We start from the raw sequence: 25,322 nt of genomic DNA, 5'->3' as shown, positions 1-25,322 counted from the left end.
GATAGACTAAGGTAGCTGAGGCTAGCCTCAAGCTCACGATATATCTGATGATATTGAACTGTCGCCCCTCCTGTCTCCGTTTCCTGAGTGCTGAGTGACAGGCATATATGTTTCTGTGGTGTTGGAGATAGCAGCCAGGGCCTTAAGAGTGGTGGGCAAGACCTCTGCCCACTGAGCCCAGCCATAGCCCTCTTCTTTTGAAACTGTCAGTCCTCCTGCCTCACCCCTGAGTGCTGCAATATAGCCAGCCTGCATCACCAGCCCAGCTTGCCACCTGCGTGCTAGACAGTCATTGGCGTGGCGCCACTGTGCACTACCGGAAGTAGGTTCAGGAGAGCAGGGGCCCTCAGTCTCCAGCACCCACAGGTTCTCCCCAGGAACAGATGAAGGAGGAGGACCTGGGGGACAGCGACAAGACAGCCACCACTGCCATGAAGTCACATGCAGCTTCCAGACTAGAGTTCATCTGTCTGTTTGGTCCCCTGAGCGTGGCAGGCAGGCAGGCAGGGTTACCTCCTGCTCCCTCTGGTTACGTCCTAAGATATGCCATTTTCCAAAACGGGGTTTTAGACTTAGCGTGGTGATAATGCACCAGGGATGTGCAGGCAGGTTCCAGGGACACAGGTGCATCCCAGGCCAGCTGTGAGACGAGGCGTGGCGGAGCCCGGGGAAGAATCCCAGCCATAGTCACAACAAGCAGGCAGATCTGGGCCAGACAAAGGTGGCCTCACGTCCTCACTGCAGGACATCCTAGAGCCCTTATCTGCATGTGGATTGGCCCCGTGCTTGCCAAACTGGAGGAGGGTGTCCCCACATAGTGCCTACCCTGTGGTGTTTTGTTTTCAGGGGCAACTCAAAGTACCATTACTATGGGATCCGCCTGAAGCCAGACTCCCCGCTGAACCGATTGCAGGAAGACACACAATACATGGCTATGAGGCAGCAGCCCACACACCAGAAGCCTAGGTAGGTAAACGCTGGCCAGGCTGGCCAGGACCTGTAGCCCCAGATCCCAGGGTGCCATCACAGTGTCCCCCTAACACGACAGGCAAGACACTCCATGAGTCTTCAGCTCTGCCTCCTGTATGTTTGTACAGATACACAGTGACATGTGGTGTCAGATGATGGAATTTTTGTTACAGTATTTTGTATCCATTCGGCCTAGGCCTACAAAGCAAATAACTGACACAGGGAGACTGAAATGTACTTTAAAGCTGCCAGCACTTTGCAGGGCAGAGTCTGAACTGATTCTAATCTACTTGTAAACTAAACTAAGTACCCTAAACCTTATAACACACATATATTCCAAGCACTTGCCACTATGACCCCTGGGCCGGTCCTTGTCAAGTCCCCACTGTCCTCCTCCAACCGTCAAACTTTCTCCTGCTCTCCTCCAGGAAGTCCCACCTCCCTCTTCCTGTCCTTCTGCCCAGCTGATTGGCTAAACAGCGCTTTATTGACAGTTGATACATTCACTGAGCATTCCTCCACAATTCCCCCTTTTAGTCTAATTTTTTAAAAAAACCTTTTTACCTATACATTTATATCATTACTCCAATATACAATATACACACACAAGAACCACCAATCATTATATTTATGTTATAATGTTTTGCTGTCTTCAACCCCATCAGAGACTTGAGAAGGAATAAAATCAATTAGCTGAGTAAATAGGAAGTGCAGGTTAGCAGCTTCCAAAATGAAAAAAAAAAAAAAAAATGGCAGAGACACTTTGCTACCTGAATAGTCAGTCACTTGAAACTCTTTAACACATTGGAGCATCATCTTCAGCCTTCTGGCCCACTTTATCTGACTTTTTTGTTGTTTTCATTTATTTTCTTTTTTTAAGATTTATTTATTTGTGTATTTGTTTGGCGGGGGCTCCACCCCGACCACACCCCCAGCCCCTTATTGGGGGATTCTACTTGGCGTTTCCACCCCCTGTAAATCAAAAACTCAGAATCTCCACACAGTAACTAAACATGTAGGATCTGTGTCAAGGGTCACCTGCCTCCGGAGGGAAATTGGCATGGAAACATAGAGATACACTTGTTGTAAGTGACGTCACGTGAGGGGACTCTGCCCACTCCTAGAATACTGTTCAGCCAGGAAAGTAAAGGACATAATGACTTCTGCTCCAACAAGTGCACATAGTGCTTGGCCACATGAGCCAGACACAGAAGGACACTTGGCAGAGTCACAGAGACAGGAAGGGGGGTTGTGCGCCAGTTACTTTTTTTCCCCTCTTTTTTAGAGATTCATTTATTATATATACAATGTCCTACCTGCATGTACACCTGCAGGCCAGAAGACGGCACTAGATCTCATTATGGTTGTGAGCCACCATGTGGTTGCTGGGAGTTGAACTCAGGACCTTTGGAAGAGCAGCCAGTGCTTTTAACCACTGAGCCATGTCTCCAGCGCCAAGGCAGTTACTTTTGAGCTGGATGGTGAAGTGGGCTGTGTGAGGGCTTCCTGCCCCAGAACCTGCTGCTACTCTATGCTGTCCAGGTGCAGGACATTCCCTGCCTGTTCAATTCCCAGAACTAGAAGATAAGGAATACTTGGAGCCGGCGGTGGTGGCGCACGCCTTTAATCCCAGCACTCGGGAGGCAGAAGCAGGTGGATCTGTGGGTTCGAGGCCAGCCTGGTCTACAAAGTAAGTCCAGGACAGCCAGGGCTACACAGTGAAACCCTGTCTCGACAAAACCAGAAGCAAACAAACAAAACATAATCACCCACATTATGTGGGCACACACTGAGCTCTCTGGTGCTCCATGGGCCGGTCCCAGACAGGGCTGCTGAGGCCTCAGAGTTGCACCATATCTGTGTCCTCTACCCAGGTACCGGCCAGCCCAGAAGTCAGACAGCCTTGGGGATGGTGGAGCTCACGGCAACATGCATGGCACACCCGAGCAGGCCGTGGGCGCTCAGGGTCAGCATCATCAGCAGTACATAGGTGAGCGTGGGACCTGGATGACTGGGATTCTAGAATGATCATTGTGTACTCAAACAGCAAGTATGTGAGGTGGCCAGAGAATAATGAATAAATAGGACATGGCCAAGACAGTGAATGACAAGACGCTTGCCGTAATGTTGGCAACTTTGGGTGCCTGTAGCCCAGGCTGACCTTGAACTCCTAATCCTCCTGAGTGCTAGGGTGACTGGATGGGATCCCTGAAAGCATTCCAGCCACTGAGCCCAGCCCCACACTGTGAGCTTACATGACACCTCTGAAACATTGCTTATGCTGTGTCTAATTCACAGCCACCATGTGGCTACACAGCACCAAGACTGCCACTGCGCAGCCCAGCGCCTGTGTCCCCCAGAGCCTATATGTGTGTGCCTTGTCTCGCCCCAGATGTGTCCCACGTCTTCCCAGAGTTCCCGGCACCTGATCTAGGCAGCACGCTACTACAAGAGAGTGTCACCCCCCACGACGTGAAGGCCCTGCAGCTGGTGTATCGCAGGCACTGTGAGGTGACGCCCTACTTGGCCAGACCCAACCCCCACCTGCAGCTCCCATGCGGCACCGTTAGACCGATGTCCCACAGGAGGCCAGAGCCCACGTCCCACACACGACCCTCTTCCTGGACACCACCTCTGCCCTTGGGGGACCTCAGAAGACCCACCCCCAGCTGCCCGGAGCACCAGGCATGTGACCAGGCCTGGCCCCTGACAGGCCGTTCTGCTCCTAGGCCACCTTAGATGTCGTCATGAACCTCCAGTTTCAGTACATCGAGAAGCTGTGGTTGTCCTTCTGGAACTGCAAGGCCACCTCCAGCGATGGCCGCGCCTCGCTGCCTACCAGGTGACACTCCAACCCCGGGACAGGGCAGACTCAGCCCATGTGCTCCCCAACTTAACCCCAAGCAAATCTCCCGATTATACCTCCCATATGGCCAAGCCGTTCAAGAAGGTGGCTAGATTCTGTGTGCTTTTAGACTTGCTGTGGCTCAGACTGCGCATGGCTTTGTCATCCTCCTGCCTCAGATTCCCGAGGGTCAGGATGGTAGACCTGTGCTGCCAAGTCATGACCCAGCCCAGGGGCTGCAATGACTCGCATCACCTGGGTCACAGGCAAAATTGGGGACAATGCTAGTCCTTGGGAGACCCAGAGGAGCTGCGCAGCTGCCTGGGCAGCATGGATGAGAGGGCCAGGACAGTGCCTAGCCCCAGAGCCACGCCCAGTTAGAGGCTGGTTCCTCCACATTCTGTGGGCTTCCTGCCCTGGCTCTCTGTGCTCACCTGTGTCCCCCTCTGCTTCCCACAGCGATGAGGAGCCAGAAGTCACCGTCCTGCCCAAGGACAAGCTCATCTCTCTGTGTAAATGTGAGTCTATCCTGCAGTGGATGCGCAGCTGTGACCACATCCTGTACCAGGCGCTGGTGGAGACTCTTATCCCAGATGTGCTACGGCCAGTCCCCAGTAAGCCGCCTCGCCCTGTCCCAAGGCCCTGCCCCCTCCCCTGGGATCCCCGAGACACCACTCAGCCCTGCGATGCCCTCTCACTTGCCAGCTCCTTTCAGTTTCTGACCTCAGGGAGCTCTGCCAGGCAGAAGGGTGCTAGGAGCCAGCCAAGGCATGTACTAGGCTTTCCAGAAGGTTCCTTGGAGTTCAGGGGCCAAGGCCTTTGTGGCTACCTCAGTTTCAAGGGGATGTCAGGCCACCCATGGGCACCAGGGATGTTTGCTAGGAGAACTGGCCAAGATTGGCCCATTAGAGAGGGAATCACCCATAACTTTGGACAACCTTGGACCCATGCAGGCCCTGCCAGACTCTGCCTACAACTGTAGAATGGGCAGCAAGGCCAGATTCAGCCTCTCATGCCCTCCCTGTGTGTGTGTGAGGCTGCTAGTGCCCCTCAGTGTAGTTCTCTCTAAGTGCACTGGGGAGCTTCCTGCCAAAAGTTAGAAACACAGAGAACCGTGGCCTCTGCTGCAGCCAGCCAGGTGACATTCTGTGTCTCAGGAGGACAATGATGTTGGAGCATATTTTCTTTAAAAACAGTCTGAAAATAAGTTAAAAGTAAAAGAAAAACAGCAACAAAACCTGAGAATAAAAACAGCCTGTTTATCTGAGCCGTGGTGGTCCATGCCTGTTTATCCCAGGACTCAGGAGGCAGAGGGAGGAAGCTCTCTGAGTTCAAGGCCAGTCTGGCCTACAGAATGAGGTCCAGGACAGCTATGTAGAAAGACTTTGTCTAAAAAAAGGAGTAATTTTTAAAAAAAATTTCTTCTTATAGCAAGTCAACACAATAAATTTGGATGTTGACAGAATACACTTTATGTGTGTCTGTGGGTGTGTGGCATTGTGTGTGTGCTTGTGTGTGTGTGTGTGTTTGCACATGTGCACATGTCTGACTCTGTTGCTGTGGTACCGGTACATGTGCATGTTGACTGTGTAGCAGCTCAGGCAATGCCGGGTGGTGGGCAGCATCCCTGGTCTCCATGCCAGGAGCTCAGTCACTGTGACAGCCATGCGCGTTCCCAGCCAGGCCCAGAGCAGGCTACAAATGTCTGGTCTTCTCGCACCTTCTCCCTTGGTGTCCAGCCCCGGGCATGCTCAGACTGCCACTCGTCCCTTCTGTGGGACTTAAGCCTGTACTGACATTGTCTAGCTAGCTGGTAGACTCCTTGGGGAGGGTACCGGCTGCTCACCCCCGCCCCATACTCACCATGAGCCTCTGGTTCACACCTCCAGGTTCCCTGACCCAGGCCATCAGGAACTTCGCCAAGAGCTTAGAGGGCTGGCTCATCAATGCCATGAGTGGCTTTCCTCAGCAGGTCATCCAGACCAAGGTACCAGCACATATGGTTCTGGGGGACCCCTTGGCCCCCTGTGTCCCCCCAGGCCACTTCCTCTGTGTGTCTAGGAAAATGGGCCTCCCAGGATGCTGCTGGGGTGGGAGAAGAGCCCATGGAAGGCATGGAAATGATGCTCTTGGGCCACCGTAGAGCAGACAGCTGCAATGGGCAGCAGGCGTGACTGCCATATCCTCACTTGACTAGACTGTAGTCCGGGCCACAAATCAGAGTGGTCAATGTAAATCTGCTGCCCAGGCACTCCCGGGGCATGTGTACACGGCTGCTGGGTGCCGGGGCTGGGGAGATGCCTCAGAGGTAATGTGTTTGGGACACAAGCTTGAGGGCCTGAATTTGGACTCTGGCACTACCAAAAAAAAAAAAAAAAAAGCTGGGCATGGTCGTGCACAGCTATAGCACCAGCACTAAAGGGCAGCTAGGGATCCTGGGGCTCAACAGACCAGCCATTAGCCTAATCACAAGCCCTGTCTCAAAAAAGTACAGTGCAGGGGCTGTCGAGGTGGCTTTGTGGGTAAAAGCGCTTGCTACCAAGCCTGAGTCAATTCGTGGGAGCCACAGGTTGCCCTCTGACCTCTACACACACACAGTCCACTACGTGTGTGCACTCACAGACTGATAAGAAAAAACTAAGGTAGAAAGTGAGACCGCACCATCGACCCCACACCCCCACACCCCACCACACACACACACAAACTAGCTTGCCAGATGTGAGGGTTCTAGGTCCCCACCCCGCTCTCCAAATCTTCCAAAACAGGATGTCATTTAGGTCAAAAGTTCTATCTTCCAGCCCATAATCCTCCTGCCTCAGTTCCCTGGGTGCTGGGACATCTCACCTCATTGGGATCTGTATCCACGGAGGCTTCCAGCAGCAGGGACAACCACACGACCAGGAAGGCAGTCCTTAGAGCTGTGACCATCTGGCTGGCAAAGGCCACAACCTCCAGCCACCGCCCCCGACTCCCAGTCTGTATATGTCGGGTCCCCGTGCTTGACACAGCAACACAAGGGAGGAAGGGTTTGCCATGGAATGTGGTTGGTGGACACAGGCGTCTGCTCTTCTCAGCCAGCAGGGTGGATTTTTCCACCTCAGGCAATCCAGATAATCCCTCAGTGAGATGGCCCCACACAGAGTCCTGTCCTGCCCCCTCCTCCCTCCATGATCCTGAGTCCCCAAGGGCCAGCAGGGAGCAGGGTGGTGTGTGTGTGAGTGTGTGTGTGTGTGTGAGAGAGAGAGAGAGAGAAAGAGAGAGAGAGAGAGAGAGAGAGAGAGAGAGAGAGAGAGAGAGAGAGAGAGAGAACAGGAGCGCACGTTCATATGCACAAGCTCGGACGTGTCTGTCTGTCCGTGCTCTACGGAGGGACTCTGCTCACCTGTCACCTGGGTCCCTCACAGGTGGGTGTTGTGAGCGCCTTCGCACAGACGCTGCGGCGCTACACGTCCCTCAACCACCTGGCACAGGCAGCACGTGCAGTGCTGCAGAACACGTCACAGATCAACCAGATGCTGAGCGACCTCAACCGTGTGGACTTCGCCAATGTGCAGGTGACTTGGCAGTGACATGTGTTTGCCCTCCGTGCTCCAGGCTGGGTCCTCCCCACCTGGGCTGACCAGGAAACCAGAGCTGGAGTGGCAGCAGGCAGCTCATGCCTCCCTGGCCTGCACGTCGGCAGTGGGCAGACTGAGGCCCACGCCTGGCCTGCCGGCCGCCTCCCTGTGCCTGGATCCCTTTGGTAGCCAGTTTCACACGCAGCACTCTTGTCCACTTGCATCCCTAATACCCTCAGCTGCCGGACCATGTGTGTCCGGCTCTGTCTTGCCAGACACGTGCAGAAGGACCCTTTGTGAGGCTCAGTGGCACATGCCTGTCATCACTACATTTAGAAGACTGAGCCAGGGGGCTTGGGAGTCTTGGGCCAACCTGGGCTACCTATTGAGACTTTGTCAATAAATAAGGAAGGGTGGAGGTTGGGCTCAGTGGGTTGAGCACCCTCCTGGCATGCACCAAACCCTGGCCTCCATCCCCAGCAGCACACTAACCCAGGAGGTCAGGGGCAACCTCAGCTACACCTACAGTTTGAGGCCAGCCTGGGCTACATAAGACCCTGTCACAAATAAACACAACAGGCCGGATGTGGCGGTGTATGCCTTTAATCCCAGCACTTGGGAGGCAGAGGAAGGAGGATCAATGTGAGTTCAAGGCCAACAAAGTGAGTCCAGGACAGCCAAGGCTACACAGAGAAACCCTGTCTCAGAAAAACCAAAAACAGATAAATACAACAGAAGGGCCCCAGGCCCTCAAACGCTGTCCCTTCACAGGAGCAGGCCTCGTGGGTGTGCCAGTGCGAGGAGAGCCTGGTGCAGCGGCTGGAGCATGACTTCAAGGTCACCCTGCAGCAGCAGAGTTCGCTGGATCAGTGGGCCAGCTGGCTGGACAACGTGGTCACCCAGGTGCTGAAGCAGCATGCAGGCAGCCCCAGCTTCCCCAAGGCTGCCCGCCAGTTCCTACTCAAATGGTCCTTCTATAGGTGAGTTGGGTCACCCTCATCCATAGTGGGGAGGTGCCACCTCTGAGGACCACACCCTCTCTGGGCCTTGTGAGCCGAGGGCAAGGCTAGCACCCACCAGGGCCTCAGACAAAGCTGCAGGAGCCACTGACACAGTCCCCTGTGGGACTGTCCAGAAAACAGAACATCTGAAATTGCTAGGGTGAGAGCTGGCTATGTACGAGGGCCTTGTGCACTCCAAGATGCGGGGAAAGAGAAAGCCGGGGGCCTGAGCTCCACTGTCCCTACAGAGACACCCTGCCAGTGCCAGTATATCAGGGGTGCATCTGTGACAATTAGCTTCAAATACATTAGAATTGTATAGAAACACATAAGAAATGAGACTGTGCCCCTCCCTTCCACCCCCCCTAACCCTCCAATCCCCATCTCCCTCACCCTCCCACACCCCCACACATACACACACACACACACACACACACACACACACACACCTCACCCACTCACCCCCACAAGTCAGAAGCCTCCAGGGATGGGTGATGTCCTATTGCTGTGATGACCCATGACCCAAAGGACAGGAACTAAAGCAGGGCAGGAACCTGGAGGCAGGAGCTGTTGCACAGGCCATGGAGGGTGCTGCTTACTGGCTTGCTCCCCATGGCTTGCTCAGCCTGCTTTCTTATAGAACCTAGGACCACTAGCCCAGGGGTGGATGGCCCCACCCACGATGGACAGGGCCCTCCCCCATCAACCAGTAATTAAGAAAAATGCCCCATGGGTTTTCCTGCAGTTAGCTCTGATGGAGGCATTTTCTCAAGGAGGCTCCCTCCTCTCCAGGGACTCTGGTTTATGTCAAGTGACATGAAACTAACCAGAACAGAGGAGCAGGTCACCCTCAGGCTAGAACTGACCCTGCTGCCCAAGGGGAAATGGCTTTTTGTGGGAGGCTTTCACAGGGTTAGGTGAGAGGAAGCTCAGCTTGCTCCTAACTCACCTAGCAGTCGCAGCTACAGAGCGTCCCTCAGCCACGTGCTGCCACAGGAAACTGTTGGTCCAGAAGGTTTCTGGAGTGGGAGGGTAGGTGGTGGTAGTGGCAGAGTTTTTGTTTTGTTTTGTTTTGTTTTTTGTTTCTTTTGTTTTTGTTTTTGTTTTGGTGGCAGAGTTTTGTGGAAGACAACAGCATCTGAATGAGCTTGGATTACAGAATGAAGCATACCCCCCCTTCACAAAAAAAGAGGAGGGAATATGAAAGAAAAGAATAAAAGCAGGCTGGGTATGGTGGCACACACCTATAATCCTAGCACTTGGGAAGCAGAGGCAGGTAGAGTTTGAGGCCAGCCTGGTCTACAAAGTGAGTCCAGAATAGCCAGGACTGTAAAAGAAACCCTGTCTTGAAAAATCAAAATAAATAAATAAAGAAGAAGAAGAAGAAGAAGAAGAAGAAGAAGAAGAAGAAGAAGAAGAAGAAGAAGAAGAAGAAGAAGAAGAAGAAAAACCAGGATCGATGCAGAATAGCTCATGTGCCTGAGATGTCAGCTCTGAGGTGGCACAGGAGGTTCCCTGGGGCTCACTGGCCTCCAAGTCAACAAGTCCAGCCCTGTCTCAAAAACAAGGTGGAGGGAGCTGGGGAGATACCCACTGGGTAAGAGAGAGCACCCGCTGCTCTTGCCGAGGACCTGGATTTAATTCCCAGCACCCGCATGCTGCCTCACAACATCTGTAACTCCAGTTCCAGGCTGTTGGCCTCATGGGGCACTGCACCCTCAGGGTGCACTACAGGCAGGCAACACATTTTTTAAAAAAGGTGTCTGTGTGCATGGCGCACACTAATCCCACCACTCCAGAGGCAGAGACAGGATCTCTGTGAGTTTCAAGCCAGCCTTGTCTGCATAGAGAGTTCCAGGGCAGCCAGGACTATGTAGAAAGACTTTGTCTCAAAAATTAATTAATTAACTAATTAACTAAACGTATGTTTTTTTAAGATTAAATTAAAGCAAAAAGGTAACAGTGTAGCACTGAGGTGTACTGCCTTATACCTACCCATGTCCCCCTCTGTTCCTGTGTGTGTCTGGGAATGGGTGGCCATCCCTTGTCCCTGGGGACCTGGGACATCTGTCCTGGGGACCTAGTGGCCTCAGCGGGCAGCCCTTGCAATGCTTGCGATCCAGACTTAGAGCGTCATGGAGGGGCCAGGCCACTGGCCCAGGCTCAGTCCCAGAGATGGCTCCTGTTCTCTGTCCCTGTGTCCCCAGCTCCATGGTGATCCGTGACCTGACCCTGCGCAGTGCCGCCAGCTTCGGCTCTTTCCACCTCATCCGCCTGCTGTACGACGAGTACATGTTCTACCTGGTGGAGCACCGTGTGGCCCAGGCCACCGGCGAGACACCCATCGCTGTCATGGGCGAGGTGAGGCCAGGGAAACCCAGAGGCTGCCATCCATCCAGACGCCTTCATGCTGAGCTCAGCTGCTCTCACGCGGGGGCCTGGCTTCAGCTCCCAGCACCGGCAGAGTAGCTCACAGCTGTATGTAGTCCATCGTAGGGCATCCAGTGCCCTCTTCTGGACACACACACACACACACACACACACACACACACACACACACACTAAAAGCAAAGAAATGAAGCCACAGGAAGGCATGCTTGTGCTCTGGGTGGGCTAGTGTCAGGGTCCCCAAGAGCAGGGTCTGCCTACACAGCCCTCACCTACTGTGTCAGAGCCCAGCCCTTCCTGGTCACTTGCCCTGAGGGCTGGCAGGAGGGACCCCCTTCCTCCTCATGACTGGCAGCCTGTGCAGGACTGTGCCCCCCCTCTCCCCTCCTCTCTCTCTTTGGTTTTTCAAGACAGGGTTTCTCTGTGTAGCCTTGGCTGTCCTGGACTCATTTTGTAAATCAGGCTGGCCTCGAACCCACAGCGATCTGCCTGCCTCTGCCTCTGAAGTGCTGGGATTAAAGGCGAGTGCCACCACACCTGGCTCTCTCCCTTCTCTTACAGTTTAATGATCTGGCCTCCCTGTCGCTGACCTTGCTGGACAAAGGTGGGTTGTGCCCTGGCTCCTGGTCCCCTTGCACAGTGCCTTTGCCACACCACTGTGGCAGCCGCTGGGGTGGGTTGAGGATCCGCAGAGCTGGCCTGAAGGTGGTGGGAGTGTTGGCAACTTGGCATGCGCTCCTGTGACACCTGTGATGGCTTAACAAGGTACAAGGAGAGCTCATTGCTGGCCAGTCTGGGCAGCTTAGGCCAGTGGCTGGTGGCCACTGGAGACCCCGGGTTAGAAGGCCCAGCATGCTGCTGCACCCACCGAGGGGTGACCGGGCAGGATGTGGGGGTAGGTTGGCCTAGAGCAGAGGCAAGTATCTAAGTCGCTGTGTTCACAGTGGTACCTCTGTCCCCTCACCCCTGCAGAGGACATTGTGGACGGACACAGCAGTGAAGCAGATGTGGATGGCCGCAGCCTGGGCGAGCCCCTGGTGAAGCGGGAACGGAGTGACCCCAGCCACCCACTCCAGGGCATCTAGCCCCTTCACTGGGCGCCTTCCATGCGCTTCCGGAAGGCGTCACCTGGCTCTCTAGGGACCTGGCCACTCAGCTCTATCACATTAGTGCCTCTTAGATGATGTCATGTTTACTGCGCCCCAGGGTGCTCTACTCCCAAGGTGCCAGAGACTTGAGGGGAACGAAGATGGCCGCTCAAGCTGCCCACTCTGCTGAGGTGCCCCTGACCCTGGGATGTCCCCTCAGGGGTACTACGACCCATCTGTCCCCTGTCCCAGCACCCTCCCCTGCTGCGTGTGTTGTGACGCGCGACTCCCAGAAGTGTCCCAGCCGCCTCCGTTGCTTTTCCATTCAGCTGTTCCTGATTTAAACCACCGTTTCAAAGAAAACCAACCGTAGCAGAGCTCAGAGCGGGAGGGACCGCACTCCTCACAGGGCGCTGAGTGGGCGCTCTGTGGGTGCTCCGTGGGCACTCCATGGGCCCCTCTGCTCAGGCCTCCATGCACTCCAGGCCTCTCGCAGGCAGGTGGAGCATCCGGCAACAGGCCCTGGCCCTAGATGGATCCCAGATGCTAGTAGCATCTCATCTCAGCCTGGACAGGTCCAAGCCCCAAACAATAACTGGCTCTAAGCAAGGCCCACTTGCGTCAGCCGGTCAAACCCAGGTCATGGCCCTTCTACCCAAGGCTAGACTTTCTGTCCAGTTCACAGTTGATGCCAAGGGAGGGCGGAGCCTGGGCTGGGTTTGCCCAAGTAGCTGCAGGGGCCAGCGCCAAGTCCACACCTCCCAGTAGCACCCTGTAGCCTGTGTGCACCACAGTGCGTGGGCCCCTGCAGTCTTCCAAACACTGCTTGCAAACAAGCCATGCTGGCTGCTGACCTATGGCCGAGTCCTTCTCAACCCCAGACCCCAAGATCTCTGTGGACAAATGAACACCAAGACCATGTGGGCCGAGTTCTAGACACCCCAACATGTGGCCATCGCATCTCGCTGTTGTCGCCATGTTGAGAATTCTGCCTCAACACAAGCCACCTACACACACACACCTAGGAAGCACCTAATGAAATACAATAATAGTTTCTCTCTTTTTTGGAAAAAAAGTTCCCCTGATAGTTTTGTGCTGTAATTGTTCTTAGAAGGTTCTTCTGAATGTGCCCATCGCAACACACTGGGTGTCCATGGCTGTTCATTCGTGCGACACTGGTCACCAACACAGGCCTTTAGACTTAGATGAATCCAGACAGAGTGACTTTAAAGGAGCGTCCTAGGGGACATGACGCTCATGGTGACTGGACTGATCAGTCTCCCTGTTGTGAAAACAAATACACACTGGGATTTTTGCCTTGTACTGTTGTCCTTTGTAGGGTAGGTGGATCGCCATCCATACTCCAGCCCCAGGGGATCCTATAGCTGTCCCTCAAACTCACTTTGGGGCAACCAGCCTCCCACATTGGCCCTATGGCTCCTCAGAGAGAAGCTGAGCCTTTGGTCTCAGGACCTTTTCCTTCCTGGAGTCAAGGACTTGTGTCCCTAGCAAGGGCAGCCCTGAGCTGGTGACACCAGCCATCTGCTTGCACAGGGTGGCCCTTCCAGACACCACAGATTACATGCACGCTCTTGTCCCTGGCACCCGAGAGGTGCCTCTCAGGGCTTGTCTGTACCCAGGGTGAGGGCAAATGTAGGCCTCTCCTAGGAACATGGGGTGTGTGTATTCAGAAAGACACTGATTCATAGATGAGCCCAGTAAGCAGGTCTGGTGGCAGTAGGCCTAACCTGCTTCAACTCTGGTCTCCCACATGATGGAGAGAGAGCTGAAGAGAGATATTGGTCCTTCATGGTTTGGGGAAAACCTTTTACTAAAGACTTATTTGGGGGCTGGAGAGATAGGTCAGTGGTTAGAGCACTGGCTGCTTCTGCCAGAGGACCCAGGTTCAATTCCCAGCACCCACAGAGTGGCTCACAGCATCTGTAACTGTGGTTCTGGGGGATCTGACACACTCCCCGACCTCTGGCCTCCACAGGCCCTGCATGCACATGGTGCATAGACACATCCAGGCAAACACCCACACACATGAAATAATAGTTTTTTATTGTTTAAAAAGGAGTGAGGGCCGGGCGTGGTGGTGCACGCCTTTAATCCCAGCACTCAGGAGGCAGAGGCAGGTGGATCGCTGTGAGTTCGAGGCCAGCCTGGTCTACAAAGTGAGTCCAGGACAACCAAGGCTAACACAGAGAAACCCTGTCTCAAAACAAAACAAAGGAGTGGAGAGCACCCAGGGAAGCGTTCTCTTTCTGAAGTGTGCCCTTACCTCCTGGTTAGCCTCCCGCTTCTCTGGCTGGTGTGCCTGCGTCCCTGGACCCCACACCAGGCCCTGCCCTACCACTCCTTTGCACACTCCCAGGACAGCTACGCCTTGTTGTTGGCCTGCTCTCCCATGCTCAGACTTTAACAGGAGCAGACAGGAGCTCAGAATTGCAGAGATTGTTGGTGTGGCAGCAGGAGTTGGGGGTGGGGCGCAAAGGGTGGGATCTTGGTACTGCCGTTCAGACATCACAGGACCAGGCAGGAGCTTGGCATCACCGTTCTGACACTCGGGGACCAGCCTTCAACCAAGTGTCTTGCCCTCAGTGTCACTGTGGACACTGGGCCAGGCTGTTTTTCTGGGGCACTCTAGGTACTGAACAGTGTTCTTGGGCTCCGCCTGCTTCCTGCCACAGATAAAAACACAAGTGTCTTCTTTAGTGTCTGTGTGAGTTATGCGAAAGCCAGAGAGGGAGGTAGGAAGAGACAGTCTCACTGAAACTGGAATTAGGCCAGCAAGACCAAACAGTCCTGTCTCCTTCCCAGGGATGCTGCGATTTTTGGAACACACAACCAGCTTCACCTTTTTATTTTCAAAGATAGGGCCTCACTATGTAGCGGGTCTGGAACAACATGGACCAAGCTAGCCTCATACTCAGAGATCTGTCAGCCTCCCAAGAGCTGGAGCTGCAGATGGTCCTCCTGCCTCCACATAGCACTGAGGTAGCAGTGGTGGGCTAGCGTGCCCAGTTTACATGGTGCTGGAGGTGAAGCCAGGACCTCCCACACGTGCCAGCCAAAGCCTCTGTCCACTGAGAGCCAGCCCCCTTAACTTTTTAACGCAATTGGTGCTTCTCCCAGAGGGGCCTTAGAGGCCCCCCGACCCCACCCCAGCCAGATGAGGAGCACTTCCATGCCACACCTTGTCTCCCACTCTCCTACCCATGATGCACAGCAGTTATGGGGCAGCCCCTTCCATGGCTCTACAAACAGCGACTCTTCCAAACCCATGATACTCCATGCTTAGCCAACACTGGATGGGGCAGGGGGGTGGGGGTGGGGGTGCCAGGAGAAGGTGGCCTCTCTCTCCACTGTGCCCTTTGCGGGTGGAGGTGGAGAGACAAGTATGGAGTGACAGACTGGTGATGTGTGACTGTGTGGCGGTCAGGGGACAACTTAGTGACTGAGGCAGTTCTCTCTTCCCCAGCATTTACCTGCCAAGCCATCCTACCCAACTCATGCGCTTTTTGCTCTTAACTGCTACGGCTCCCTGGGAGACAAGCCCTTCAGACACCCTCATCTTTCTGGGGAAATAGGCTGTTGCCTGCCCATCAGGCCTCCCCACAGCCTGCAGCATCCTCTCCAAAAGCCCACACCTGTTCCCACAAACCTCCCCCCCATCCCATCCCACCCCCGTGCCTCTTGCCTCAGCCATCCCTGTCATGCCCCCTCCAGCAGCCATGCTGAGGCTGAGCCCAGCTCCCCAGAGACCCCCAAAGCCCCCAAACAGCAGAGGCGATCTCCCTGCCTCCATTGTGGCTTTGTGGGGGGACACAGGGGAGGTGCAGTGACCTTGCAGGAGGAAGGGGGAGCTACTAGCCAGGGCCTGCCCTGCACACTGTTGTCTATCTCCAGGCAAGTGTCCACTCCTCCCCAGACACCTTGATTCTGACCACTAAACATTTGAGGGAACCCATTTCAGTGTAGTGTCTGGAAAAGACAACTCCACTCCAAAACCAAACCAAAACAAACAAACAACAACAACAAAAAGACAACTCCACCCTCTCAAGACACGCCACAGGTGACTGATTTTCTTTGTTGAGACAGTCTCATGAAGCTTAGGCTAGCCTTGAGATTCTGATCTCAAGCCCTTCCACTTCCTCAGGACTAGGACCTACAGCCACATACCAAACATAGTTTATGCAGCACTGGGGAGGGAACTGGGCGTCTTGTGGCTGCCAACTGAGCTATAGCCCCAGCTCCCACATCTTCATTTTTTTTACATTTTTATTTATTTTTGGTTGTTCAAACAGGGGTTCTCTGTGTAGCCTTGGCTGTCTGGACCCGCTTTGTAGACCAGGCTATCCTTGAACTCACAGTGATCCACCTGCCTCTGCCTCCCGAGTGCTGGGATTAAAGGCGTGCGCCACCATGCCCAGCTTACTTCATTTTTTTTTTTAAAGATTCATTTATTTATTATTTATACAATGTTCTGCCTGCATGTACACCAACACACCAGAAAGGGCACCAGATCCCATTATAGATGGTTGTGAGCCACCATGTGGTAGCTGGGACTTGAACTCAGGACCTTTGGAAGAGCAGTCAGTGTTCCTAACCTCTGAGCCATCTCTCCAGCCCACATCTTCATTTCTTTTCAATGGGGTTGTACTCAAGGGGCCCAGACTAGCCTCCAATCCCCGTTGCCCAGGCATCCTGACACTTCAATGCTGAGGTTCCTGGCTCACCCCCTGGCCTACCCACGCAGTCTGAGCACTCCTGCCTGGTCACAGCAACAGGACCACAAACAGCTGAGAGATCAAATCACTTTAATTAGGGGCAGCTCCCGGGTCCGGCCTGGGTCCTGTGACGTCAGTGCCAGCCAGGCCTGCAGTCTGCTTGTGTCTGCCACCTGCCTTCCCTTTCCTGGTGGACGTGCTGGTTTTCTTTCCCGATTGATGGGACCGCAGGCCAGGGGCCACTGTGTCAGTGACAGGGACCTCCAGATGGGGCATCGGCTCATCGTCCAGAGCCTTGAAGCTGAAAAAGTAGTCCACGTTGGCCACCGCATCCAGGATCTCGGGGACGCTGTAGTCAAAGGACAGGAGCTCATCCGGCAGGTGCAGGGAACGGATGTCAGCTGGGCAGTCATCCCCACCTCCACCACTGTCCTGTTGTCCAGGGCCGGGACCCCTGTGCAGAGGCACCTCGGGCTCAGCGCCACCGGGGAGACAATCAAAAAGTTTCATTGCATCTTCTAGAAGGACCTTGTCCGGCAGGAAGAAAGCACGAGCCACCTCAGGAGGCGTGGTCTCACCTGAGCCCACTGGGGTGACGTCCTCCACCTCAGCCACCTTGGGCTCCACAGGGCCAGGAGGGAACTGCAGACCTGGCCTGGCCACACCACTACCCTGTAGCTCCCTGGAGGCCTCGATGGGCCTCACGGTCACCTGGGGCCCTGGGAACTGGCTGGCGTGGCCACTAACATGGCTGTAGGGCCCGGGTGGCAGCGCCTGTGCTGTGGGAACTGTGATGAGCAAGGGAGATGGTTTAGTAGTCTCTTTGGGGCTCGGCGGAGGTGCCAGGCCATCTCTGAGCATCTCCATGAAGTTGAGAGGCCCTCCTTCCCGCACAAAGCCCAGCGCCTCAGGCCCAGGCTCCTCAGGTGGAAGGTAGTGTGTGAGGTACTGCGGCCCGCTGGGGGCTGGCTGGTAATGGGGGTACAGCGGAGGTGGCGGCCCTGGGGCCTTGAGATAGGACGGGGCTTCCAGCAAGTAACCACCGGGCAAAGTGGGAGCCCCGGCCACTGCCATCTTGTACAGGGATGTCTGGCCAAAGTCGGAGGTAACCCACTCGATGCGGTAGATGCGGGGGTCGAAGAAGCAGCCGCAGGGAGCCATCTGGAAGCCTGTGGGCGGCAGATACCCTGAGTGGGGCCTCATAAGGGAACCAGGCCATTGGGTGACTGAGAGGACAACCAAGACCCAGGCACATGGGACACAGCCCTGACCTCAGAGGCGTCTGCCTGTCAACTCGTTTTCTTTAGCAGTCATGTGGGATTCAGGGGACAAGACCCACAGAGGCTGTTGGAGTCCCACCCTTTGATGCCTCAGGGGAACAGTGACCTGAGCTTGCGTGGCTGGGCCTCTCAGAAAACCTTGGTCTCTAGTGTCACTGCAAAATGTGATGCCTGAGTTTAGCTTTGGGGAGGAGTGGTGCATCTGTCTGTAATACAGAGGGGACCCAGAGTCCACTTTCAGGGGGGGTCTCATCTCAGGTGAGGATAAAGCCTGCTCGCTGCAAGGCTTGGGGGCACCAGCTAGTACCTGCTGGAGGGGCTGTAAGCACATCCTGGTCCGAGCTGGGAGTCTGATAGAGCAGGTTGGCGTTGGCTGTGGACAAAGGTGCCCAGTAGGTGTGGCAGAAGCCCAGGCCCCACGGCCATCACACACCCCTGCCCACCACCACCATCCTACCTACGGCGGGAAGGGGTTCTGGGCCACCTGGCACCTCAGTGCCCTCCAGGCTCTGCGGGCCGAAGGCTTCCTGGGGTATGGCAGGAGGGTAGAGGATTTTGGGGTGCTGCATGGGGGGGCCCGGGTGGCAGCAGAGGCACCTGGGGACAGAGTCCCGCTGGGTTCTGTTTGCCAGGTTGCTAGGTGGAGGGTTCCAGTCCAGTCCAGGGTTCCGGGGTGGGGGTGGACAAGAGGCGACCCCCTCTACTACCTGGGCCAGGTCGCTGCAGCTGCCTCTAGGCTACCCACCCAATTCCCAGCCACGAGGGCACTCTTCAGCAAGACAGTTAGATAACTGGGAGTCAGAAAACAGAGCAGATGCGACCAGGCACCAGCCAAGGCCACAACCTGGGGGAGGAGTAAAGGAGGCTACGTCATGACACCTGAAAGGGAGCCCAGCATGACGGCGGGTGTGTGCCTAGGTTTCCAGGAGGTCCAGGCCAGCCTGCTCAGCATGAGACCGTGTCTTTGTTGTTGTTGTTTGTTTTTTGAGACAGGGTTTCTCTGTGTAGCCCTGGCTGTTCTGAACTCACTTTGTAGACCAGGCTGGCCTTGAACTCACAACTATCTGCCTGCCTCTGCCTCCCGAGTGCTGGGATTAAAGGCATGTGCCACCATGCCCGGCTGAGAACTTGTTTTTAAAAAAAAACAACAAAGAAAAAGAAATTGTAGAAGAATAAAATTTATTGTCTCCCTTGGCTACTTGTAAGCATTGGCTTTGTGCTTTGGCAGGAAGACAAAGCCAGGTGGAACTGGTCCAAGCAGCATCTCACTGTGGGGACAAGAGTGACTAGTCAGGCCTGGGCCTCCCGGCATTGCCCCCACAGAGCCCTGGCCAGCGGGTACCTGATGCGAACCCAGTCTGCGGCCTGCTGGCTGGCCATGAGCGTCTCCAGGTGGTCTCGGCCTAGGTAGTAGGGCGGCCTCTCGTTGATCCTCTGTGGGAGCCTCTCGAGCAGGCCCACAGGCACATACCTGCAAGTCGGGGAGGGGACAGGAGGCCATAAGGCTGGGTGAGGTGAGGGCTAAAGCTACCGTCTCCCACCCCGCCACTCGTCCGGTTCAGTGCCCACCTGCAAAGAAAGGAGAGCCACTCGAGAAGGAAGCGCCGTGTCCGCTCCACGCCCTGTGTGTCGGAGCCCCAGTGTTCCAACCCATAGTGTGTGAAGTCCCTCAAGATGTCCAGGCGCTCAGAGGAGGAGATGTCCCAGTGTCTCTGTTCTTTGATCTCTGTGAATAGCCAGGGCTTGAGCAAGGCGCCACTAGGAAGGGAGAGGGTCAGTGAGGACCTGCCGCCTACTGGCCCCAGTCACTCAGCATCTGGACCTCACCCACCCGGAAGTCCCAGGTGTCCCTGTGACAGCCGTAGCTCACCGGGCAATCATGACCCCTGCCACGCCTGTCTTCATGGCACAGTTGGCATCCTCAAACGAAAGGATGTCTCCGTTTCCTGAGAAAACAGAATGGGGTCTTGACAGTGGCACGCCCCATAGGCTTGGGAACACCATCGGTCTTGGGATTTCCCCAGGACCCAGCATCCCTGGGCACCTACCAAACAGGGGCATGGGGCTGGCCACCTTGGCACACTGCTCGATGTACGGCCAGTCAGCCAGCCTGGTGTAGCGCTGTTCCCGGGAACGGCCATGGAGCTAGGAGGTGGCGATGAGGAGGTGAGGTGGAGGGCGACAGGCTGAGGGGCTCGGAGGTGAAGGGCAGGAGTGGATCCAGGGAGACAGCGAGGGGCCAAAGAGCAAGTCAGAGAACAAGGGACCAGGGGAGCCGCCAGACACCCACCGTAACGAGTGCGACACCCCAGTCCCGCAGCTCGGGTAGCAGGCGATGTGCCAAGCTCACACGCTCCTGGACACCCGTGCGCATCTTCACGGTCAACGGCACGTCCAGCACCTGTGAGGACAAGAGGCGCAGGCAGCAGGGCTGGAGGCTGCCTGGCACAATCATGTGGGGATGGAGGAGGAGTGGTATAGCCCCAAAGAGCCCAGTTACCTCATTCACACCCCGCACAATCTGCTGGAACTTGGCCGAGCGATTCATGAGCGCGCAGCCGCCACCCTGTGGGACACGGAGACCCTGGTGACCACCCCGAGAAACAGATACTCTCCATGGGCACCCCACATATAGCTGAATTGCCTAACACTCAGCTCCATGTGCTCTGTGTCCAGATGGGGAAACTGAGGCACACGGCTTGCAGGGCAGGGTCCCAGGCTTGGGCCACACCCTCCCCAGGCTCCAGAGCAGAGTAGCCATCACCTTCTTGTAGACAAGGTCGATGGGGCAGCCCACATTGATGTCCACGAAGTCCACGTCAATGGTGCGATTCAGGAGCTCAGCGCATCTGGTCATGGTGTCGGGGAAGGCGCCCTCCAGCTGTGCTATGCAGAGTGTGGTCAGTGACCGGTCGGCCCAGGGACAGCAGGTCGGTCAGGCAGGAAGGCAAGGCCTCGGCAGTGGCCCCCCTAACACGGCAGCCCCTTCCAACCTCCTTCAGGGCAAACACTGACCTGCACCCCGAAGATGTCCTCACAGGGGTGGCGCTTGAGCAAGGCCCACTCGGACATCTGTCCTTGGAGCAGGTTCGTGCACACCGCCATCTCACCGCAGGTCACGTCTGCGCCAAAGCGCTTGCAGATGCGGCGAAAGGGGAGGTTCCCACACTGGCCAGGACATGGGCGTGTTCAGGCCTCAGGGGCCAGTGAAGCAGGGACCCCAAGAGCCACCCACTCCAACCACCTCCTACCGTGGTTAGCGGAGCCAGGTACAGCTTCCCACCGATGTCTAGCTGGAGGGAAATGGACACAGATCAGGCCCCTTGTGCTGACGCAGGACTGGGGACAGTACAGGAGCCCTGGCCGCTGTGCCCGCTGCACCTTACCCGCTTCTTCTCACAGGGCCGCAGCCGGATGACATCCTCATCTGTCAAGGGGCCACAGGTGGCCACTGGGCTGCCATTCGGGGTGCCGGCCCCTCCTACAGGGTCCAGCTGGGCGTGGCAGCTGTTGTGCTCTGGGGTCACTGTGGCCACAGTGGTCTCGGGGACAACTGTGGGCACGGGGCCCTGGGTAAGGTGGCGCAGGGCCCGCTCAGCTCGCTCGAAGCACACCTGGCGTTTGCGCAGCTGCTGCTGCAGGGCTCTGTCCAGGCTGTTGCGCACGGGAGGGAGGTGCGCACAGCGGGCCACCACCTCCTCCCGCACCAGGTTCTGACCCTCCAGCCCCAGGTGTGCCCCAGCAAAGCGACAGGTGACGCCGTAAGGGCACCGGCCAAAGGTGTCGAAGAGCACGCAGCTGGGGCCCAGGTCTGCTGGTTTGGTCTCCAGGTAGCGCCCCACATCGTGCAGGAAGCGGCACCGGTCTCCAAATGCACATGGAGTGGCTGACTCCTGTGGGGAACAAGAAGGGACCAGGTGGCCAGGGTGGCTGCAAGGGGGTTACTCTCCAAGCTGTGCGCCCCTGAGGGAGAGCACACGACAGCCTCTTTAGAATATAAGTTAAAATAGTTGGGCCAGCTGGGCGGTGGTGGTGCACGCCTTTAATCCCAGCACTCGGCAGGCAGAGGCAAGTGGATCACTGAGTTCGAGGCCAACCTGGTCTACAAAGCGAGTCTAGGGCAGCCAAGGCTAACACAGTGAGACCCTGTCTCAAAAAAACCAAAAAAAAAAAAAAAAAAAAAAAAAGTTGGGCTGTGACAGTGCAGGCCTTTAATCCCAGCACTTGGGAGTACTCTGTGAGTTCGAGGCCAGCGTGGTCTAAGGGGCAAGTTCTAGGATAGCTAGGGCTACACAGAGAAACCCCGTCTCCCAAAACCAAAATAAATAAATGGGTGCGAGCTGACAGGCTGAGAGCTGACAATCCTGAAGGCAGCACCAGTGAGAAGCCAGGATACTGCTAGGTGGGGCTCCTGTAGGCCAAGGGCCATGTGTATTTGTCACAGCATGGCATCTGCAGGCTCTGAGACAGGCCCCTAGGGCTGCTCTCACCTGGAGGAGGGAGGGGCATAGCCTCTCCTTATCATAGTGGGCTGGCTTCACATGGGGACGGCTTTTGTTCTGGCCACGGGCCCTCTTGGGCACCTGCCGTTCGGGAGCCTCAACTGCCACCTCTGTCTTCCCATTCTCCTGCCCATCTTCCAGGCGGCTCCTCTTGGCCTGGGGCTCGGCTGGATCACTGCCACCAGGGTCTCCTATAGGCGTTTCCTGCCATACATCCTCCTGCTTGTCTGGGTCCAGGTATCCGTGGAACCGTTCTTTAGTCGTGCGGTACCTGCCAGAGAGGGAAAGGCGCTCAGTTTGCAAATGGAAAGTGGCTTGAGGCCTAAAGTCTGCTCACATGCTTCTGCTGACTGGAGGCTCACTTAGAGCCAGCCAGCTCTCACCCTGGGGCACTGCAGTGCCAGGGAGACACTTATTTTGCATTTGCAGGACCCAGGGAACTGCGTTGTCTTTTCTTCTTCTCCCTCTTTGTCTGAGACAGGGTTTCTCTATGTAGCCCTGGATCGGATTTGTAAACAAGGCTGGCCTCGAATTCAGAGACCCTCCTGCCTCTGCCTCCTAGGTTCTAGGATTCAAGGCGCACGCCACCATTCCAGTCTGAACTGCATCGTCTTACGAGTCATACAAATACAAATATTCACGTTAGACTTCAAGTCCCAGCAGTCTGTAACCATGACAGGAAGTCGCAATACACGCACGCCATTTTTGGCACGCGTAGCGAAGACTACAAGCCCCAACATGCACTGAGGGCCTAGCTTCTTGTTCCCCACGCTACATATCCGCACAGCCAGCCCTAACGCGTGTGACAACCAACACGTGTTACACTCGAGCGTCAATAAGTCCGGAGACACTGTAGAGCCGCTGGGCTGCCGCTCTCCAGATCGCCGCCACACCTCCCGGCATGCACCACTCGCGCCACGCCATGGTCGCCGGGAAGGCCCCATCGGCTTCGCCGCCGGACGCCAGCGACTCACTGAGCTTTAATGGGCGCCACCCCCCGTTCGCACGTGCCGACCCCGGAGTCGCCGCCACCACCGTTCTTGGCTGCCGCCTCTGCACTCTCCGCCATCGACGCCCCTCACGCTAGTTCTGGAGTGTGGCAGGAAAGTCTTCCGGGTCGCGCGTGTCCTCCGGAGCCTACCGAAGAGAGTGCGCACGCGCAGACCCCAACAATGCCGCTAAGGCGCGCATGCGCAGGCCATCCTAGGACGGGGCGGGGTGTGCCGGGCCGCGCAGGAACCGGAAGTGCCCAAGGGTTCTCTCTTCCCCCCCCCCCCATTAACACACACACACACACACATTAGCAGGTCGGTCACCCGTGGGTTACTGTTGCCTCGTGGAAGTGAGTCCGTGGGAGGTGGCAGCTGCAACGCACACAGGCCGCCTCTGCTTTTTTTCTTGTTTGTTTTTTGAGACATGGTTTCTCTTGTAGTCCTGGCTGTCCTGGCCTAGCGTTGTAGACCAGGCTGGCCTCGAACCACGCCCGGCTGCTTTTTTTCTCTACAAACATGTCTATGAGTTTATAATAATTGGTAACAGCATCCCGGACGATGTAGGCGCACACCCTTGGTCCCAGCACTGACGAGGCAGAGACAGGTGGATCTCCGAGTTTAAGGACAGCCTGGTCTACACAGAGAAACTCTGTCTCAAAAAACAAACAGAAAATTGATAACAACTGGAAGGATTCGAATGACTCCTTTGACAGTGCCTGTCGTGAGCCACTGTGGGCCATAAACGTATGCAATTTATATTTGTTTTTATTTTGTTGTCTTTTTTTTTTTTTTTTCCAGACAGTGTCTCACTATGTAGCCCTGCCTCCTGAGTGCTGCAGTTAAAGGTCTGTGCCTGTGTTGCCTTTTGTTGGTGATAGTTTTGGTTTTTCGAGACAGAATTTCTCTGTGTAGCCAGTCATCTAATTCTTGGGAACAGGGTCTCCCTCTGAAGCTCAGGCTGGCCCTCAAAGCGTGAACTAGAGACTGTTCTGGTAGGATAACACAAGAGGAAATTGAGGCTCACAGAGGGAAAGAGGTTAATTAGCCTAAGACTGCAATGGCGCCCTGTTTGTTCCGATGCTTTCTCTCTACCTCCCCCTGCAGGACAAGATGGGAATAACACAATATGCATGGAAAGGCTCCTTTTTAGTGTCTACCTTGGGTCACAATGAGGACACACACACACAGTGGAGGAAACTGAGGCCTCCAAAGGGCGATCTCAGGGACAAGATTCCCGTCTGTGCAAGGCATCCCCGGCAGGCTTCCCACAGGAGGCCTCGACGGCCCAGCATAATCACCATGCTGTGCAGCATTCCCGGTGATATGGATGGGATGGTGCTGACCCCTGATCAGGAGCTAAGAAACTAGTGAGCTCCTACTGTGTACCAGTTCCAATCTGGAGCACAGATTATCACCCAGGCCTCGATTTCCCATCCCGCCCCACCCAGCCCTTCCACAGTTCCCACGACAGGATGGCGGGCACAGTTGACTTTCGAGAACAGCCTTACCTACCAGCCTTTGCATATGTTGTTTCCTCCACCCACCCCTCTCTCCTCTGGCGGCTTCCACACCCAGGTCACCCTGGGCATCGCCTCTGAGGGCAGTTTGCGGCTCCTGAACTGCGGGATCCAGCTAATCCTGGAGCTGTGGCAAGCCACGCCAGGCCTGATCTTCTCAGCTGACACCAGAAAGTGAGGGAGGCAGGTGGCTGCAGCCCAGAGAGCACTTAGGGGGACTTAGGCACCAAGTGGGGCAGGGAAGACTTGAGGGTCCTGGCTGCTGCCTCCTCCCATCACCCACCATCCTCTCTGCCTGTCTCTTATTCTTCCAATTTTAGCCTCAACGATTTTCTCTCTCTCTTTTTGTTTGTTTGTTTGTTTGTTTGTTTTCTGAGACAGGGTTTCTCTGTGTGTGTATCCTTGGCTGTCCTGGACATGCTTTGTAGACCAGGCTGGCCTCGAACTCAT

At 55.6% G+C, this 25,322-nt stretch overlaps 3 protein-coding genes across 4 annotated transcripts in view; 1 reads left to right on the top strand and 2 right to left on the bottom strand.

Annotated features, from left to right (window-relative positions):
* Nucleotides 1–12,060, top strand: part of Rfx2 (regulatory factor X2) — a 112,876-nt gene extending 100,816 nt beyond the window's left edge. For both annotated transcript variants that reach the window (XM_051139647.1, XM_051139646.1), the window contains 11 exons: nt 847–966; nt 2,844–2,959; nt 3,362–3,480; nt 3,699–3,811; nt 4,274–4,428; nt 5,704–5,801; nt 7,219–7,368; nt 8,143–8,351; nt 10,580–10,733; nt 11,322–11,364; nt 11,733–12,060. In XM_051139647.1, coding sequence (XP_050995604.1) covers nt 847–966; nt 2,844–2,959; nt 3,362–3,480; nt 3,699–3,811; nt 4,274–4,428; nt 5,704–5,801; nt 7,219–7,368; nt 8,143–8,351; nt 10,580–10,733; nt 11,322–11,364; nt 11,733–11,845 — 1,390 coding nt within the window. In that variant the 3' untranslated portion in view covers nt 11,846–12,060. The remainder of the gene's footprint in view (nt 1–846; nt 967–2,843; nt 2,960–3,361; nt 3,481–3,698; nt 3,812–4,273; nt 4,429–5,703; nt 5,802–7,218; nt 7,369–8,142; nt 8,352–10,579; nt 10,734–11,321; nt 11,365–11,732) is intronic.
* A 4,611-nt stretch (nt 12,061–16,671) lies between these two features.
* On the bottom strand, nt 16,672–18,514 carry Prr22 (proline rich 22). The gene is made up of 3 exons (XM_051172744.1): nt 18,319–18,514; nt 18,169–18,234; nt 16,672–17,750 (listed from the first exon to the last, which is right to left on the bottom strand). The coding sequence occupies exons 1-3, from the start codon at nt 18,428–18,430 to the stop codon at nt 16,672–16,674; spliced, it is 1,257 nt and encodes a 418-aa protein (XP_051028701.1). The 5' UTR covers nt 18,431–18,514.
* A 509-nt stretch (nt 18,515–19,023) lies between these two features.
* On the bottom strand, nt 19,024–23,528 carry Dus3l (dihydrouridine synthase 3 like). The gene is made up of 13 exons (XM_051139681.1): nt 23,338–23,528; nt 22,352–22,634; nt 21,248–21,754; nt 21,113–21,154; nt 20,877–21,029; nt 20,626–20,742; nt 20,362–20,427; nt 20,152–20,262; nt 19,910–20,006; nt 19,732–19,807; nt 19,431–19,619; nt 19,204–19,332; nt 19,024–19,129 (listed from the first exon to the last, which is right to left on the bottom strand). Exons 1-13 carry the CDS (start codon nt 23,430–23,432, stop codon nt 19,057–19,059), a joined length of 1,938 nt encoding a protein of 645 aa, XP_050995638.1. The 5' UTR covers nt 23,433–23,528; the 3' UTR covers nt 19,024–19,056.
* Nucleotides 23,529–25,322: the final 1,794 nt, after the last annotated feature.

The sequence above is a fragment of the Acomys russatus genome, chromosome 31 (assembly GCF_903995435.1).
Source record: "Acomys russatus chromosome 31, mAcoRus1.1, whole genome shotgun sequence".
Classification (NCBI taxonomy): domain Eukaryota; kingdom Metazoa; phylum Chordata; class Mammalia; order Rodentia; family Muridae; genus Acomys; species Acomys russatus.
The sequence above is the reverse complement of the archived record's forward strand: the minus strand, read 5'-3'. Positions and strand labels throughout refer to the sequence as shown.

Excerpts from the sequence above, each read along its gene's own strand:
- Prr22 (XM_051172744.1), bottom strand. The coding sequence starts at position 18,430 with ATGCAGCACCCCAAAATCCTCTACCCTCCTGCCATACCCCAGGAAGCC. Across the intron at positions 18,235-18,318 it reads AGAACCCCTTCCCGCCGTAG|CCAACGCCAACCTGCTCTAT; the intron begins GTAGGATGGTGG and ends CTTTGTCCACAG. Across the intron at positions 17,751-18,168 it reads GCTTACAGCCCCTCCAGCAG|GCTTCCAGATGGCTCCCTGC; the intron begins GTACTAGCTGGT and ends TGCCGCCCACAG.
- Dus3l (XM_051139681.1), bottom strand. The coding sequence starts at position 23,432 with ATGGCGGAGAGTGCAGAGGCGGCAGCCAAGAACGGTGGTGGCGGCGAC. Across the intron at positions 20,007-20,151 it reads GGGGTGTCGCACTCGTTACG|CTCCATGGCCGTTCCCGGGA; the intron begins GTGGGTGTCTGG and ends GCCACCTCCTAG. Across the intron at positions 19,130-19,203 it reads GCAGACTGGGTTCGCATCAG|TGAGATGCTGCTTGGACCAG; the intron begins GTACCCGCTGGC and ends TTGTCCCCACAG.